We start from the raw sequence: 18,789 nt of genomic DNA, 5'->3' as shown, positions 1-18,789 counted from the left end.
CCTGTTTTAGAGAAATGTAATCATTGAATATTGTAAGAGCTTTCTTTGTCTGTTTATATGTAAGAACGGCCCGTGTTCTGACTTCTGTCGCTGTACATTTCAAAAGTTCTGAACAAATTGTTATACTGATTACGTGGCGGCAGGTAGCCTAGTAGTTAGAGCGTTGGGCCAGTAACCGAAGGGTTGCTCGATCGAATCCCCGGGCTGTTTTGCCCTTTATGTACCCACTGTTCCCCGGGCGCTGAAGACGTGGATCTCGATTAATCCCCCCACCTCTCTTATTCAGATTTCAGTTGAATGCATTCAGTTGTACAACTGACTAGGTATCCCCCTTTCGTCCTTCGTCTCTCGCTCATTAATGACTGAAACGAAATTACGGATTGCCTCTTATCCGCTTGTCGTCCCCTTATGCCATAGTTTGTACATCTCAATTGTAAGTAGGAACCACATTTGTTTAAGCAAGTCAGCCATATTAGCTATTTAAGGCATTACAATGAGGCGGAATGAACTGTAGCAGTGGTAAGGTGTTTGGACTGCTGTTGGGACAGCTTCATGTTGGCACCGTTATAGTGCAATTAATGTATTGTTGTGTGTTGTGGCTTTGATGGCATGCATCACATTTCTTTTTTGCCCCACCAAGATTTACATACTAAAATCGCCACTGCCTATATCTCAATTTATTATTGAGGTAAATCTATTTCGCACCACCAGCGGGATTCCCTTCAGGCTCAACAAGCTGGTGAAGCGAGCCAATCAGAAGAGGCTTTACCAGCGCTGTGAACTGACCAATCAGCGAAGCGGAGTAGCAGCAAATTCTGTGGGCAGTTTTAGTTTCAACTAATTTATGCCCGATGTCCACAAGTTGAATATATCCGTCCTTGATGCACTTGTGTCTCGTAAGGCTGCAGAAAGGTTTGCAGCATTGATAAGGTCATTTTCGCTGTCTCTGGGTTCTCTGCCGTGTTCGACCAAAGCGTCGATTGCTACCGGGATCTCCATGCTAAAAATGTTGCATGGAGACACATTGCCAATATGATTGGATTACCTGGTTAGTTGAATGTGAAAGAATTAGCTGGAAAGTGGAAGATAGGTGCTGGCAATTAGCTAAACGATCTAGCAAAGTGGTTAGCTTTGTAGTTAGATAGTTGGCTTGACTGTTTTATGAACGTCTGTTTGTAACAACGCACGAGTTGAAAATACGGAATTCTTGCGGTATACAGAACGCACCGCAGCATCACCAACCCAGCGTTGCGGACTGCTTCATTAACAATAAGACTTCAGCCGGAACACAAATAGTTTGTGCAACTGCTGGACATGAGGCTTTATGCGATTCTGCAAATGTAACGAAACAGGAGGACCTACCTAAATGTGTCCAATATAAACTGTCGTTTTCGTTCCAAAACGTTTTCCGTTTGGAGTAAACGGTTACTACAGACAACGTTTTGCAACAGAATCGGCGTAATGAATAAACCCGAGGTCTCATTCGACACTTCCGATTTTGAACGAAAGGGGTGGCGGCAAATAATAACAACAAAGCGGGGTATGCAACGGGCAGACAGACTCCCTGGTGAAACATATTTCTGACAGTCATTGCTAGATAAGTCTAGCAAGACAACAAGAAACACGTTGTTAAAAAATAAAGCTAGCTAGCCAGTCTAACTTACACAAATGGCATCGAAGACCGACCAACTTCTCATCGTGGTGTCCATTCTTGAAGGTAACGTTTGGTCAAAGTCAATCCGTTTTGTGTTTTCTTTATTTACTAGGCTAGTTATCTAACATTAGTACTAACATATTTACTAAGCGTATGTATTGTAGCTAACGTCAGCCCAAAGATACTGGTAGCTAGCTAGCTCTTTTTCTCACTTTTGTTTCTGCAACGTTAACGTAGCTAACTAACGTTAGCTAGTTAGCTATCTTGTAACTTTAGTTAGCGAGCACATTACGGTAATGTTTAGTTAACGTCAACTAGTTAACTGTTAAATCTAGCTAGCTACGTTTTGCTAGCTGATAAACTTCTTATTGAAATGGTTGGTTAGATGGCTCGCCATGGTGTACATTTAGCTAAGCACATTCTTATATGCCACATAGAAGCTACAAGCATGTCTGTTTGAAATATGTTTTGCTCGACCCAGGTCGTCAATTCCCAAAGAGCCAGCGCCACAACCTTATAGTACATGCAAAGTTTGATGGAGAGCAGTTGGCTACAGACCCTGTTGATCACAAGGAGCAGCCTCAGTTCTGCACAGAGTTGGCCTGGGAACTTGATCGCAGGACCTTGCACCAGCACAGGTCATTCATAACTACATACGTTCTCTCTAGATACTATTGATGCCTAGTTACTTAATTTTACTTTCATGATGGTTAATTTCCCTGCAGTTATGCACTTTGATTGCTGATGCACTAGGCTACTACTAGTACACATGCATGCAACTGAAGATTGTAATGTCAATGTTCTGTACCCCCAGACTCCAGCGCACACCCATCAAACTACAGTGCTATGCTGTTGATACAACCACATCTGTGAAAGAGTGTGTTGGATATATTATTCTTGATTTAAGATCTGTGCAAGAAATCAAACAGGTGAGCTCCTCCGGTGTTCTCTGAATATTGCTATTCTGCAATTCAAGATGTTCGCTATCAATGTGATACCGGCTTTTTGCTAATTACGTTTCATACATTGAAGATAAGTTAAAATTGTATCTGTCACATGCTTCGTCAACAACAGGTGTAGACTAACAGTGAAGTGCCTACTCATGGGTCCTTTTCGAACTATGCAGAGTTTAATAAATAGAAATAGTGACTTGAGGACTAAATACACAGACAATAACGAGTAAATGTAACATGACGGTATACAGGGAGTACCAGTACCGAGTCGATGTGTAGGGGTAAAAGGTAATTGAGGTAGCTATAGGTATGGGGTAAGTGAGTAGGAAACAGGATTGATAATAGACAGGAGCAACGTATGTGGTGTGTGTATGGTGTCAGTATGCATATGTGTTAGGATGTGAGTGTGTGGGTAGAGTCCAGTCTGTGTTCCTAGTCAGTGCAAAAGACGGTAAGTCCAGGTAGCCATTTGATTAGCTATTTAGCAGTCTTGTTTAGTAGTCTTATGGCTTGAGGTTAGAAGCTTTTCAGGGTCCTGTTGGATCCAGACTTTGTGCACTGGTACAGCTTGTCGTGCGGTAGCTTGGATGACTGATGTCTTGGACACTTTTTTTGGGCCTTCATCTGACACCACCTGGTGTAGAGGTCCTGGATGGCAGGGAGCTTGGCCTTAGTGATATACTGGGCTGTGCTCCGTACCCTCTATAGTAGAGGTCAACCGATTAATCGGAATGGCTGATTAATTGGGGCCGATTTCAAGTTTTCATAACAATCGGTAATCAGCATTTTTGGACACCGATTGTGGCCGATTACATTGCACTCCACGAGGAGACTGCGTGGCATGCTGACTACCTGTTATGCGAGTGCAGCAAGGAACCAAGGTAAGGTGCTTGCTAGCATTAAACTTATCTTATGAAAAACAATCTATCTTAACATAATCACTAGTTAACTCAGTCCTTCTCAGATAGTGGGGCGCGCCTCGGAGCGATGCGCGTGTGACCCCGGGGAACATGCTTTTTTTGCCGCAGGGAGTAGTTTTTTTTTTGCACCGAACAAGAGCACGCAGCACAGAGCAGGAGATATGAAGTGCAGATAACAAACCCTTAAGAGACACCATGGAAAAATATTTAACAGGGATGAAAAGAAAGACGGAGATGAGACAAATGTAAGTCTCCCGAAAGCTAAGACCAGGAAATATGACTTCCTACTTCCTAAGACGAGGAAGTATGTAGCGCTTGGCTTCACTGTGACTACGGTGGGAGACGAGGAAAGACCGGTATGTTTACTGTGTCTAAAAATGTTGACAGCATGAAGCCAAATAAATTAAGGCGTCACTTAAAGACATTACACCCCAATCACGCTGATAAGCCGCTTGAGTTTTTTCAGCGAAAACGTGCCGAATATTGCTAACAATCGTCCCGCTTTGTGAATGCTACTTCAGTAAACCAGCGAGCACTGTTAGCATCATATAAGGTGGCGTACCAAATTGCTCAGTGCAAAAAACCCCACTCCATAGCAGAGGAGCTGATACTGCCTGCAGCATTAGACATGGTCTCTGTCATGCTGGATGACGCAAGTGCTGCAAAAATAAAAACTATCCCTCTGTCCAATGACACTGTCGCCAGACGTATAAATTACATTGCTAACGATGAGAACAGCTGGTAGATAAACTCAAAGACAAACGTTTTGCCTTACAGTTTGATGAAGCAACTGACAGCAACAAAGACTGTTTGTTTATCACTTATGTACGTTTTGACATGACAAACTCCCTGTGTGAGGATCTACTTTTCTGTAAATATGTCAGAGACAGAGCCACAGCTGAAGAGCTATTCAAAATGCTGGACTGCTTCCTGACTGAGAATGGGCTAAAGTGGGAGAACTGCATTGGTGTTTGCAGTGATGGTGCACAGACCATGTCAGGGATGAGAAAAGGACTTCGGGCACTCATCAAGAAGGCCTCACCTAATGCTGAGTGGACACACTGTGTTATACACAGAGAAGCATTGGCATCAAGGCACCTTTCCTCTGAATTAAGTGAGGTTATGACTGACATTGTAGGTGTAGTCAATTTTATAAAGACCAGACCACTAAAAACAAGAGTCTTCTCTGCTATCTGTGAGATGGGAGCTGAACATCAAGCTGTGCTGTTTCACAGTGAAGCAAGGTGGCTGTAACGAGGAAAAGTCTTGTCCCGAGTTTGAGCTCAGAGAGCAGATAAGAATGTTTTCGGAGCAGGAGCACAAGTATGACCTCGCAGAAAAATTTAGTGATGAGAACTTCCTGGCAACTGGCCTACCTGAGTGACATATTTGGAAAGCTAAATGAACTAAATCTACAGCTTCAAGGGAAAGATAAACACCTCCCTCAGGTCACAGACAAGATCAGCTCTTTCACTCGAAAGCTTGCAATGTGGGGCAGGCGACTTGATGAAGGAAATACTGATTCATTCGAGAACCTGCATGAATTTGTTGACACTACTGACTATGATGCCACCTCAGTGATTCCATATATTAAGGAGCATATTTTATCACTGATGGGATTCTTTAAAAAGTTCTTCCCTGAAAACAGTTCCCAATATGACTGGGTGAGAGATCCTTTCAATGCACCAGCTTCAACTGGTTTCAGCTCTGCAGAGGAGGACCAGTTCATTGATATGACGTCTGACTCCACATTGAGACTGAGGTTCACATCACAGACACTGAGTGAATTCTGGCTGTATCCACAGTATCCACACAAGAAGGCCATGGGCATTCTTCTTCCTTCTTCAACATCTTATCTTTGTGAGACTGGCTTCTCTGCTATTGCTGCACTGAAGACCAAGTACAGGTCCCAGCTAAACATTGAGCAGGAGCTGAGAGTTGCAGGAGCTGAGAGTTGCAGTATCATGCTTCAAACCCCGCTTCGAAAAGCTGTGCTCTGCAAAACGTGCTCATTGTAGCCATTAATCCTGACTTCCTCATTTTGATTAAAGAAAAATCATCACAAATTGTTTTATTCGTTTTTGTTTTATAGGTCAAAGTGTTTCATATATTGTGCTCCTTAATTAATGTTAATGTTGCTGATCAATTTGAATGTATTATTATTTATTGATTATATTTAATTTAATTTTTCAGTATCAAATGGTCAAAAAATGTTTACAGTTTAAATAAGGCTAGAATTTTTTTACATTTCAGGAAAATTGATGCACTTTAATTATTTTCTGTTACAGACTAAAAAACAATGTTAATAAAGTTATTCTTTGTAAGTTGATCTATTTCTTTTTTGTTTTTTTTGTTTTCTTTAATGTTAATAAGGATACAATGTTATGCAGAGGTGTACTTATAACAATTTTATAGACAAATGATACTATTTACAGTCGCGGCGGAGAGTTGGGGGGCGCGAAATGTTTACTTCTTCCTAGAAAATAATTGAGAAGCACTGAGTTAACTACACATGGTTGATATTACTAGTTTATCTAGCTTGTCCTGCGTTGCATATAATAGATGCGGTGCCTGTTAATTTATCATTGAATCACAGCCTACTTTGCCAAACAGGTGATTTAACAAGCGCATTTGCGGAAAAAGCACTGTTGTTGCACCAATGTGTACCTAACCATAAACATCAATGCCTTTTCTTAAAATTGATACACAATTATATATTTTTAAACCTGCATATTTAGTTAATATTGCCTGCTAACATGAATTTCTTTTAAATAGGGAAATTGTCACTTCTCTTGCGTTCTGTGCAAGCAGAGTCAGGGTAAATGCAGCAGTTTGGGCCGCCTGGCTCGTTGCGAACTGTGTGAAGACCTTTTCTTCCTAACCAAGACCGTAATTAATTTGCCAGAATTGTACGTAATTATGACATAATATTGAAGATTGTACAATGTAACAGCAATATTTAGACTTAGGGATGCCACCCGTTAGATAAAATACGGAATGGTTCCGTATTTCACTGAAAGAATAAACGTTTTGTTTTCGAAATGATAGTTTCCGGGTTTGACCATATTAATGACCCAAGGCTCGTATTTCTGTGTGTTATTATTTTATAATTAAGTCTATGATTTGATCGAGCAGTCTGACTGAGCGGTGGTAGGCAGCAGCAGGCTCGGAAGCATTAATTCAAACAGCACTTTCCTGCATTTGCCAGCAGCTCTTCGCTGTGCTTCAAGCATTGCGCTGTTTATGACTTCAAGCCTATCAACTCCCGAGATTAGGCTGGCAATACTAAAGTACCTATTAGAACATCCAATTGTCAAAGGTATATGAAATACAAATGGTATAGAGAGAAATAGTCCTATAACTACAACCTAAAACCTCTTACCTGGGAATATTGAAGACTCACGTTAAAAGGAACCACTAGCTTTCATATGGTCTGAGCAAGGAACTTAAACGATAGCTTTTTTACATGGCACATTGTTGCGTCAAACAGAACACTCAAAACATGAGCACTTTTACTTTCTTCTCCAACACTTTGTTTTTGCATTATTTAAACCAAATTGAACATGTTTCATTATTTATTTGAGGCTAAATTTATTTTATTGATGTATTATATTAAGTTAAAATAAGTGTTCATTCAGTATTGTTGTAATTGTCATTATTACAAATCGTCCGATTAATCGGTATCAGTTGTTTTTGGTCTGCCAATAATCGGTATCGGTGTTGAAAAATCATAATCGGTCGACTCTATAGTGCCTTGCGGTTGGGTGCTTTGCAGTTGCTGTACGTGATGCAGCCTGTCAAGATGCTCTCAATGTTGCAGCTGTAGAACTTTTTGAAGATCTGAAGGCCCATGCCAAAGGGGGAAGTTACTCTGACGTGCCCTCTTCACAACTGTCTGGGTGTGTGTGAACCATGTTAATTCCTTAGTGATGTGGACACCGACGAACTTGAAGCTCTCGATCCGCTCCACTACAGCCCCATCGATATGGGTGGGGGCGTGCTCGCCCCTCTGTTTTCTGTAGACCACGATCAGCTTCTTTTGTCTTCCTGACGTTGAGGGAGTGGTTGTTGTCCTGGCACCAGATCTTATGTCTGAAGAATGTACAAAGTTAGCTTGAACTCTTGAAAGTCTGTATTTTGACAATGTCACATAACATACTGTATGTGGATTCAGAAAGTATTCAGACCCCTTGACTTTCCCCCCACATTTTGTTACATTACAACCTTATTCTAAAATGTTTTTTCCCCTCTTTTCAATCTACACATAATACCCCATAATGACAAAGCAAAAACAGGTTTTTAGAAATTGTAGCAAATTTATAAAAAAATCTGAAATATCACATTTACATAAGTATTCAGACCCTTTACTCAGTACTTTGTTGAAGCACCTTCGGCAGTGATTACAGCCTAGAGTCTTCTTTGGTATGACGCTACAAGCTTGGCACACCTGTATTTAGGGAGTTTCTCCCATTCTCTGCAGATCCTTTCAAGCTCTGTCAGGTTGGATGGGGAGCGTCGCTGCACAGCTATTCTCAGGTCTCTTCAGAGATGTTCGATCGAGTTCAAGTCCAGGCTTTGGCTGGGCTACTCAAGGACATTGAGACTTGTCTCGAAGCCACTCATGCGTTGTCTTGGCTGTGTGCTTCGGGTCGTTGTCCTGTTGGGAGGTGAACCTACCGTCTGAGGTTCTGAGTTCTCTGGAGCAGGTTTTCATAAAGGATTTCTCTACTTTGCTCCGTTCATCTTTCCCTTGATCCTGACTGGTCTCCCAGTCCCTGCCACTGAAAAACATCCCCACAGCATGATGCTGCTCCCATCATGCTTCACGGTCGGGATGGTGCTAGGTGTGTTCCAGACGTGACGCTTAGCATTCAGGCCAAATAGTTCAATCTTTGTTTCATCAGACCAGAGAATCTTGTTTCTCATAGACAGAGTCCTTTAGGTGCCTTTTGGAAAACTCCAAGCGGGCTGTCATGTTCCTTTTACTGAGGAGTGGCTTCTGTTTGGCCACTCTACCATAGAGGCCTGATTTAGTGGAGTGGTGCAGATGTGGTTGTCCTTCTGGAAGATTCTCCCATCTCCACAGAGGAACTCTGGAGCTCTGTCAGAGTGACCATCTGGTTCTTGGTTACCTCCCTGACCAAGGCCCTTCTCCCTCGATTGCTCAGAGCAAACATTTTCCATTTAAGGATGATGGAGGTCACTTTGTTCTTGGGGACCTTCAATTCTGCCCAAAAAATGTTGGTACCTTTCCCCAGATCTGTGCCTCGACAAAATAATTTCTCTGAGCTCTACGGACAATTCCTTCGACCTCATGGCTTGGTTTTTGCTCTGACATGCACTGCCAACTGTGGGACCTTTTTATATAGAGCGGTGTGTGCCTTTCCAAATCATGTCCAATCAATTGATTACATCACAGGTGGACTTAAATCGAGTTGTAGAAACCTCAAGGATGATCAATGGAAACAGAATGCACCTGAGCTCAATTTTGTGTCTCATAGCAAATAGTCTGAATACTTGTGTAAAGATGTTACTTTTTTTACATTTTCAAAATTGTTTCTACCTGTTTTCGCTTTGTCATAATGGGGTATTGTGTGTAGATTGCTGAGAAATGTTATATTTAATACATTACAGCCTTAATTCTAAAATGTGGGAAAAGTTGAGGGGTCTGAATACTTTCCCGACTGCACTGTGTGAGATGTACAGTACCAGTCAATTTAAAAAAAAAATGTACTTTTTCCTACATTGTAGAATAATAGTGAAGACATCGAAACTATGAAATAACACATGGAATTGTGTAGTAACCCAAAAAGTGTTTAACATCAATGTTTTATATCCTTTGCCTTGAGGACAGCTTTGCACACTTGGCATCTTCTCAACCAGCTTCATGAGGTAGTCACCTGGAATGTATTTCAATTAACAGGTGTGCCTTGTTAAAAGTTAATTTGTGGAATTTCTTTCTTCAATGCGTTTCAGTCAATCAGTTTTGACAAGGAAGGTTTGGTATACAGAAGATAGCCCTATTTGGTAATTGACAAAGTCCATATTATGGCAAGAACTGCTCAAATAAGCAAAGAGAAGTGACAGTCCATCATTACTTTAAGACATGAAGCTCACTCAATCTGGAAAATGTCAAGAACTTTGAATGTTTCTTCAAGTGCAGTCACGAAAACCATCAAGCGCTATGATGAAACTGGCTCTAATGAGGACTGCCACAGAAAAGGAAGACCCACAGTTCATTAGAGTTAACTGCACCTCAAATTGCAGCCCAAGTAAATGTTTGACAGAGTTCAAGGGCGACAGCGTAGCCTAGTGGGGCGGCAGCGTAGCCTAGTGGTTAAAGCGTTGGACTAGTAACCGAAAGGTTGCAAGTTCAAATCCCCGAGCTGAGAAGGTACAGATCTGTCGTTCTTTCCCTGAACAAGGCAGTTAACCCACTGATGGGGGTTAACCCAAAAACAAATGATAGTCCCACTAAGCCTAAACCAGATGGGATGGAGTATCGCTGCAGAATACTATGGTAGCCATGCTGGTTAAGTGTGCCTTGAACTCTAAATAAATCAGTGTCACCAGCAAAGGACAACCCTACTTTGCGTTTCACAAAAGACACAGCGGTTGGAACCAAAAATCTCAAATTTGGACTCCAGGCCAAAGGACAGATTTCAACCAGTCTAATGTCCATTGCTTGTGTTTCTTGGCCCAAGCAAGTCTCTTCTTATTGGTGTCCGTTAATAGTGGTTTCTCTGCAGCAATTCAACCATGAAGGCCTGACTCACGCAGTCCCCTCAGAACAGTTGATGTTGACATGCGTCTTTTTATTTTTTATTTTACCTTTATTTAACTAGGCAGGTCAGTTAAGAACAAATTCTTATTTTCAATGATGGCCTAGGAACATGATGGCCATGTTTTTGGGTTAACCCACCATTTTTGGGTTAGGCCATCATTGAAAATAAGAATTTGTTCTTAACTGACCTGCCTAGTTAAATAAAGGTAAAATAAAAAATAAAAAGACGCATGTCAACATCAACTGTTCTGAGGGGACTGCGTGAGTCAGGCCTTCATGGTTGAATTGCTGCAGCGAAACCACTATTAACGGACACCAATAAGAAGAGACTTGCTTGGGCCAAGAAACACAAGCAATGGACATTAGACTGGTTGAAATCTGTCCTTTGGCCTGGAGTCCAAATTTGAGATTTTTGGTTCCAACCGCTGTGTCTTTTGTGAAACGCAAAGTAGGGTTGTCCTTTGCTGGTGACACTGATTTATTTAGAGTTCAAGGCACACTTAACCAGCATGGCTACCATAGTATTCTGCAGCGATACTCCATCCCATCTGGTTTAGGCTTAGTGGGACTATCATTTGTTTTTCTTCCACTCCCAATGAAATTACATGTCAAAGGCCAGTGTGTATTTGGACAAATGTTCAAAACAGGGAGTAAGACCAAGCTAACCTCACATTGTGTGTACAGACAAACAGTCAAAGACATGAGAATCTATCCCTGCATTGTATCTAGCCTACGTGCCCACAACCCCTGGGTGGATGTCTGAGCAGTAGCTAAGCTACCATTTTAGTCAGGCACACGCTGGAAGCCTTGAATCAAACAGATAAAAACACATGAGTGTGCTTGCATACACAGATGCTCTACACAAAAACACCTTCAGGCTGTGTAAGGGCTTTTTGACCAAGAAGGAGAGTGATGGAGTGCTGCATCAGATGACCTGGCCTCCATAATCACCAATTTGAGATGGTTTGGGATGAGTTGTACCGCAGAGTGAAGGAAAAGCAGCCAACAATTGCCCAGCAAATGTGGGAACTCCTTCAACTGTTGGAAAAGCATTCCAGGTGAAGCTGGTTGAGAGAATGCCAAGAGTGCAAAGCTGTCATCAAGGCAAAGGGTGGCTACTTTGAAGAATCAAAAATATATTTTGATTTAACAGTTTTTCGGTTACCTAGCGATTACATATGTAATTTCATAGTTTTGATGTCACTATTATTCTACAATGTATCCAAACTTTTGACTGGTACTGTCTATCTGTTTGTTTTTGTTTTTTGTGCCAGCACAATTTCACACAGTGAAATTCCTGTACATACAAATGTATTTGACGAAAAAAAAAAGTGATTCTGATGAGACTTGTTTCATTGTGTCACCAGGCTCCTAAATGGTATCCCTTACTAAGCAGCAAGTACACCAAGTTGAAGCCAGCCATTCTGCTCACCATTGCACTGGAGAATGACACCAAACAAACAGAGCTGTCACTAGAACGATTCAAGGCCAAAAAAGCACCACCAAGACAAGGTGAGGAGTGTCTTCATAGGATGTGTCCCAAATGACACTCTTTTCCCTACATGGTGCACTATATAGGGAATTGGGTGCCATTTGGGATGCACCCATACAGTGCCTTGCAAAAGTATTCACCACCCAAGGCATTTTTCCTATTTTGTTGCCTTACAACCTGGAATTGATATTTGGGGGGTTTGTATCATTTGATTTACACAACATGCCTACCACTTTGAAGATGTAAAATATTTGTTGTGAAACAAATAAGACACAAACTGAACTTGCATAACTATTCACCCCCCCAAAGTCAATACTTTGTAGAACCACCCTTTGCAGCAATTACAGCTGCAAGTCTCTTGGGGTATGTCTTTATAAGCTTGGCACATCAAGCCACTGGGATTTTTGCCCGTTCTTCAAGGCAAATCTGTTCCAGCTCCTTGAAGTAGGATGGGTTCTGCTGGTGTACAGCAATCTTTAAGTCATACCACAGATTCTCAATTGGATTGAAGTCTTGGCTTTGACTAGGCCATTCCAAGACATTTAAATGTTTCTCCTTAAACCACTCGTGTGTTGCTTTAGCAGTATGCTTAGGGTCAATGTCCTACTGGAAGGTCTCATATCTCTGGAAGACTGAAACCGGTTTCCATCAAGAAATTCCCTGTATTTAGTGCCATCCATCATTCCTTCTATTCTGATCAGTTTCCCAGTCCCTGCCGATGGAAAAACATCCCCACGGCATGATGCTGCCACCACCATGCTTCACTGTGGGGATGGTGTTCTCAGGGTTATGAGAGGTGTTGGGTTTGCACCAGACATACCATTTTCTTCATGGCCAAAAAGCTATATTTTTTTCATGGCCAAAAAGCTACATCTGACCAGAGTACCTTCTTCCATATGTTTGAGAAGTCTCCCGCATTCCTTTTGGCGAATGCCAAACGTGTTTGCTTATTTTTTTCTTTAAGCAATGGCTTTTTTTCTGGACACTCTTCCGTAAAGCCCAGCTCTGTGGCGTATACGGCTTAAAGTGTTCTTATGGACAGATGCTCCAATCTCTGCTGTGGAGCTTTGCAGCTCTTTCAGGGTTATCTTTGGTCTCTTTGTCTCTCTGATGAATGCCCTCCTTGCCTGGTCTAAGTTTTAGCGAGCGACCCTCTCTTGGCAGGTTTGTTGTCATATTCTTTCCATTAATTTTTTTTATGGATTTAATGGTGCTCTGTGGGATGTTCAAAGTTTTGGATATTTTTTTATAACCCTGATCTGTACTTCTCCACTTTGTCCCTGACCTGTTTGGAGTACTGCTTGTTCTTCATGGTGCCGCTTGCTTGGTGGTACCCCTTGCTTACTGGTGTTGCAGCCTGGGGCCTTTCTGAACAGGTGTGTGTGTGTGTATACAGTGGGGAGAACAAGTATTTGATACACTGCCGATTTTGCAGGTTTTCCTACTTACAAAGCATGTAGAGGTCTGTAATTTTTATCATAGGTACACTTCAACTGTGAGAGATGGAATCTAAAACAAAAATCCAGAAAATCACATTTGTATGATTTTTAAGTAATTAATTTGCATTTTATTGCATGACATAAGTATTTGATCAGCTACCAACCAGTAAGAATTCCGGCTCTCACAGACCTGTTAGTTTTTCTTTAAGAAGCCCTCCTGTTCTCCACTCATTACCTGTATTAACTGCACCTGTTTGAACTCGTTACCTTTTATAAAAGACACCTGTACACACTCAGTCAAACAGATTCCAACCTCTCCACAATGGCCAAGACCAGAGAGCTGCGTAAGGACATCAGGGATAAAATTATAGACCTGCACAAGGCTGGGATGGGCTACAGGACAATAGGCAAGCAGCTTGGTGAGAAGGCAACAACTGTTGGCGCAATTATTAGAAAATGGAAGAAGTTCAAGATGACGGTCAATCTGGCTGGGGCTCGATGCAAGATCTCACCTCGTGGGGCATCAATGAGCATGAGGAAGGTGAGGGATCAGCCCAGAACTACACGGCAGGACCTGGTCAATGACCTGAAGAGAGCTGGGACCACAGTCTCAAAGAAAACCATTAGTAACACACTACGCTGTCATGGATTAAAATCCTGCAGCGCACGCAAGGTCCCCCTGCTCAAACCAGCGCATGTCCAGGCCCGTCTAAAGTTTGCCAATGACCATCTGGATGATCCAGAGGAGGAATGGGAGACGGTCATGTGGTCTGATGAGACAAAAATAGAGCCTTTTGGTCTAAACTCCACTCGCCGTGTTTGGAGGAAGAAGAAGGATGAGTACAACCCCAAGAACGCCATCCCAACCGTGAAGCATGGAGGTGGAAACATCATTCTTTGGGGATGCTTTTCTGCGAAGGGGACAGGACGACTGCACCGTATTGAGGGGAGGATGGATGGGGCCATGTATCGCGAGATCTTGGCCAACAACCTTCTTCCCTCAGTAAGAGCATTGAAGATGGGTCGTGGCTGGGTCTTCCAGCATGACGACCCGAAACACACAGCCAGGGCAACTAAGGAGTGGCTCCGTAAGAAGCATCTCAAGGTCCTGGAGTGGCCTAGCCAGTCTCCAGACCCGAACCCAATAGAAAATCTTTGGAGGGAGCTGAAAGTCCGTATTGCCCAGCGACAGCCCCGAAACCTGAAGGATCTGGAGAAGGTCTGTATGGAGGAGTGGGCCAAAATCCCTGCTGCAGTGTGTGCAAACCTGGTCAAGAACTACAGGAAACGTATGATCTCTGTAATTGCAAACAAAGGTTTCTGTACCAAATATTAAGTTCTGCTTTTCTGATGTATCAAATACTTATGTCATGCAATAAAATGCAATCATACAAATGTGATTTTCTGGATTTTTTTGATTCCGTCTCTCACAGTTGAAGTGTACCTATGATAAAAATTACAGACCTCTACATGCTTTGTAAGTAGGAAAACCTGCAAAATCGGCAGTGTATCAAATACTTGTTCTCCCCACTGTATATATCTACTGAGATCATGTGACACTTAAATAAAAGTCCACCTGTGTGCAATCTAACTAATTATGTGACTTCTGAAGGTAATTGGTTGCACCAGATCTTATTTAGGGGCTTCAAAGCAAAGAGGGTGAATACATATGCACGCACCACTTTTCAGTTTTTTAAACATTTTTGAACAAGTTTTTTTCCATTTCACACAAAACAGTTCAAATTGGTGAGGTATGTCCATTACATGAAGTCTAAATAAAAATCGATTTAAATTACAGGTTTTAATACAACAAAATAGGAAAAACACCAAGGTGGATGAATAATTTTGCAAGACACTGTAGATTAGTTTTAATATATTACTTGAACACGTTTGGGAGATTAGGCTGTATTTGGTGTTTTAACAACTGTCACCTGTTTTTGTAGGTTCTCCTGTGTTAAGTAACCTTTTGCCAGAGAAACTAGAGGCTGTTCTGAAAGAGGATGAAGGATATCACCAGATTGGACATCAGGATTATTGCACTGACTTGTTTGTTTTGTCTGTTACTGTGGCCTTTGCTACCAAGCTTGAACAGGTAAAGTGCTTCTTCACAAGCATTGTGTAAACATATATGTATTAGTAACTTTTCAATAGCTAGGTTTCCATCCAGTTGGCAACAGATTTTCATGTAAATATTCTATAATCCGCATAAAAACAGAATGCACATTTTCCCACCAGAGATGTTTCCATCAAATTTACTTGTTGCTGTGCGTGATGGTGTAGTGCACATAAAAATACATTTTGTGGTTAAATTATCATGTATCAAATAAAAATACAAGTTAAATAGGTTTCCATCACATTTTCAACTACTGATGGTTTCGCACAAAAATGTTTGCTTTATAGACTGAGTGTGCGCACTCTGGTATTGGCATGTGCGCTCTAGCCACCAGCGCTATCTGCGTGCTGTTGGCTTTAGCACATGTATAGCCTACATGATATTATTATTGACAAAGAGCAAGATCATTTCTTTGGTCAAACGGCAGCCAAGCATCGATGATCGTGTCACCAGAATAAGATCCTCGATATTTATTGGAAAGTAGCATCTTAACTTATTTAATCTGTAGCCTAATAAACTGCATTGTTTCCCCGAGTCATAGTGGGAGGACCACACAGGTCATCATGTGACTCCAAGTTTACGTCGATATGATGGTTATGTCAATATTTGCGCATAATAGCTTTTCCACCTGCATATCTCGCAAAAATAATTTTACTGGCACAAAAAGATCACACCGTGTCTAGCATATTTTGTTTTGTCGACATTTGAAAAGTTTCCATCAGGCCGGTCATAAAAAATTGTATTCGACATGTGCTTTACTTGCATAAAAAGGTTTCGCGGAAACCTGGTTAATATAAACTTCCTTTTAATTTGTCTGTCTGCATATTTCAAGACATGCCATATGGCACTGTAGTGAGATACCCAATGGGCTGGACGATTCTATTCTCATCACCAATGTTCCCTCAAATCTTTTGGGGCACTGAGCAAATTTGTCTTATGAGCGGAAACTTGAGAATTTTGTGCAACTTCCGGCGCATGTTTAGAGTGAACACTGAGGTTGAACCCTTACTGTTTTAGACAGTAGCCAATATGCTTTGTATTGTATGATGCAAGAAACCACTTTACAAAATAACATTTAATTATTATTACCATACAGAGAAGTAGACTATGTTGGCTACCCCTCTGCCTATTTGCATATTCAAGCCTGTCTCAAAATACAACACTGCCCCTTAAGATATAAGATTTTTTTTATCTGACTGGTTTTACAAAGACAGCTTGAAATGAAGCGTACATGTTTTGTGCTCTTGTAGGAAGCAGTAACTCCCCATTGCTGACCTATACTTATCTATAACTTGCCTAATAACTCACTAGCAAAGAATATCCACAAATGTGCACACCCAGATCTTAACTGATCTGAAAAGCGCATTCACTCGCAGATGATTGAAAGATCGCTTGTGGGCTACCCCCGCCAATAGAATTCTACTCCGTTGCTCTCTGGCTCTGCCTACAACAAAATCACAAACTAAATCCTGCAAAGTTATATTTGTTTTGGTTTATTGCATTGAAAATGGGCTGATTTTTATGTAATGTTCATTCGATCAAAGAAAGTGTTGATCTATGTATTGAAACTAATGGGATGTAGTTCAATCTCTTGCGTCTCTGCAAAGCCTGGCATTTCTTTTGCGCGGTGGCTTAGAGGGAACATTGCTCATCACTCATCTTGAAAAAAATGTATACTAAAAACTTGGAAATCAATCAATGCAGGCACTAGGGATGGGGGTGTGAGCATGCTGGTCTGGGCAGATGAGATTAAGTCGTAGTTTGTGTTTCTGTAAGTTGTTCGCATATGCAGTACCTTCAGAAAATATTTATACCTCTTGACTTATTCCATATTTTGTTGTTACCCCCTGAATTCAAAATTCATGAAATATATTTTTTTCTCACTCATCTACCCCATAATGACAAAGTGAAACGTGAATATGAAACACAGAAACATCTAATTTACATAACTATTCACACCCCTGAGTCAATAGTTTGTAGAAGCACCATTGGGGTAAGTCTCTAAAAGCTTTCCACATCTGGATTGTGCAATGTTAGCACAATATTATTTTCAAAATTCTTCAAGCTCAGTCAAATTGGTTGTTGATCGTTGCTAGACAACCATTTTTTAGCTCTTTCTCCATAGAATTTCAAGTAGATTTAAGTCAAAACTGTAACTCGGCCACTCAGGAACATTCACTGTCTTCTTGGTAAGCAACTCCAGTGTAGATTTGGGCCTTGTGTTTTAGGTTATTATCCTGCTGAAAGTTGAATTGATCTCCTAGTGTCTGGAGGAAAGCAGACTGAAACTGAAGCAGACAGGTTTTCCTCTATGATTTTGCATGTGCTTAGCTCCATTCGTGTCTTTTTAATCCTAAAACAATTCCCCAGTCCTTAACAATTACAAGCATACGTATAACATGATGCAGCCACCACTATGTTTGAAAATATGGAGGATGGTACTCAGTAATATATTTGGGACAAGTCCAATACAACACTTTGTGTTCAGGACAAAAAGTTAATTGGTTTTCCACATTCTTGCAGTATTACGTAAGTGCCTTGTTGCAAACAGGATACATGTTTTGGAATATTTTTATCCTGTACAGGATTCCTTTTCCATCAATTAGGTTAGTATTGTGGAGTAACTACAAAGTTTCCTGAGGATGAATCAACATTCACAGCCATTTAACTATGTAACTGTTTTAAAGTCACTATTGGCCTCTTGGTGAAATCCCTGAGTGGTTTCCTTAATCTCCGGGAACGGATTTAGGAAGGACACCTGTATCTTTTGTAGTAACTTTGTATTGATACACTATCCAAAGTGTAATTACACCATGCTCAAAGGGATATTCAAACTCTTCTTTTTATTTTATTTTGACCCATCTACAAATAGGTGCCCTTTGCGAGGCATTGGAAAACAAACCTCCCTGGTCTTTGGCTGAAACTGTTTGAAATTCACTGTTTGACTAAGGGATCTTACAGATAATTGTTTGTGTGGGGTACACACAGTGCCTAGAGAAAGTATTCAGACCCCTTGACTTTTCCACATTTTGTTACATTACAGCCTTATTCTAAAATGGATTAAATAAAACATTTTCCTCAGCAATCTACTTGCAGTACCCCAGGTTTAGATTTTTTTTTGCAAATGTATAAAAAATAATAACATACTTTATTTGCATAGGTATTCAGACCCTTTGCTATGATACTTGAAATTGAGCTCCAGTGCATCCATTTTCCATTGATCATCCTTGATGTTTCTACAACTTGATTGGAGTCCACGTGTGGTAAATTCAATTGATTGGACATGTTTTTTTAGAAAGGCACACACCTGTCTATAAGGTCCGACAGTTGACAGTGCATGTCAGAGCAAAAACCAAGCCATGAGGTCGAAGGAATTGTCCATAGAGCACCGAGACAGGATTGTGTCGAGGCACTGATCTGTGGAAAGGTACCAA

The 18,789-nt window shown here is 41.2% G+C and overlaps 1 protein-coding gene across 3 annotated transcripts in view; it reads left to right on the top strand.

The window, feature by feature from the left end:
- Window positions 1–853: 853 nt before the first annotated feature.
- cep120 (centrosomal protein 120) overlaps window positions 854–18,789 on the top strand; it is a 66,450-nt gene continuing 48,514 nt past the window's right edge. For 2 of the 3 annotated variants that reach the window (XM_071400060.1, XM_071400059.1), the window contains exons 1-5: window positions 1,063–1,717; window positions 2,136–2,292; window positions 2,469–2,583; window positions 11,679–11,823; window positions 15,186–15,334. In XM_071400060.1, coding sequence (XP_071256161.1) covers window positions 1,669–1,717; window positions 2,136–2,292; window positions 2,469–2,583; window positions 11,679–11,823; window positions 15,186–15,334 — 615 coding nt within the window. In that variant the 5' untranslated portion in view covers window positions 1,063–1,668. The other variant, XM_071400061.1, reaches the window with a different exon arrangement.

Source organism: Salvelinus alpinus, chromosome 5 (assembly GCF_045679555.1).
Source record: "Salvelinus alpinus chromosome 5, SLU_Salpinus.1, whole genome shotgun sequence".
NCBI classification, from domain to species: domain Eukaryota; kingdom Metazoa; phylum Chordata; class Actinopteri; order Salmoniformes; family Salmonidae; genus Salvelinus; species Salvelinus alpinus.
Note: the sequence above shows the minus strand (reverse complement) of the source record. Positions and strands in the feature narration are given on the sequence as shown.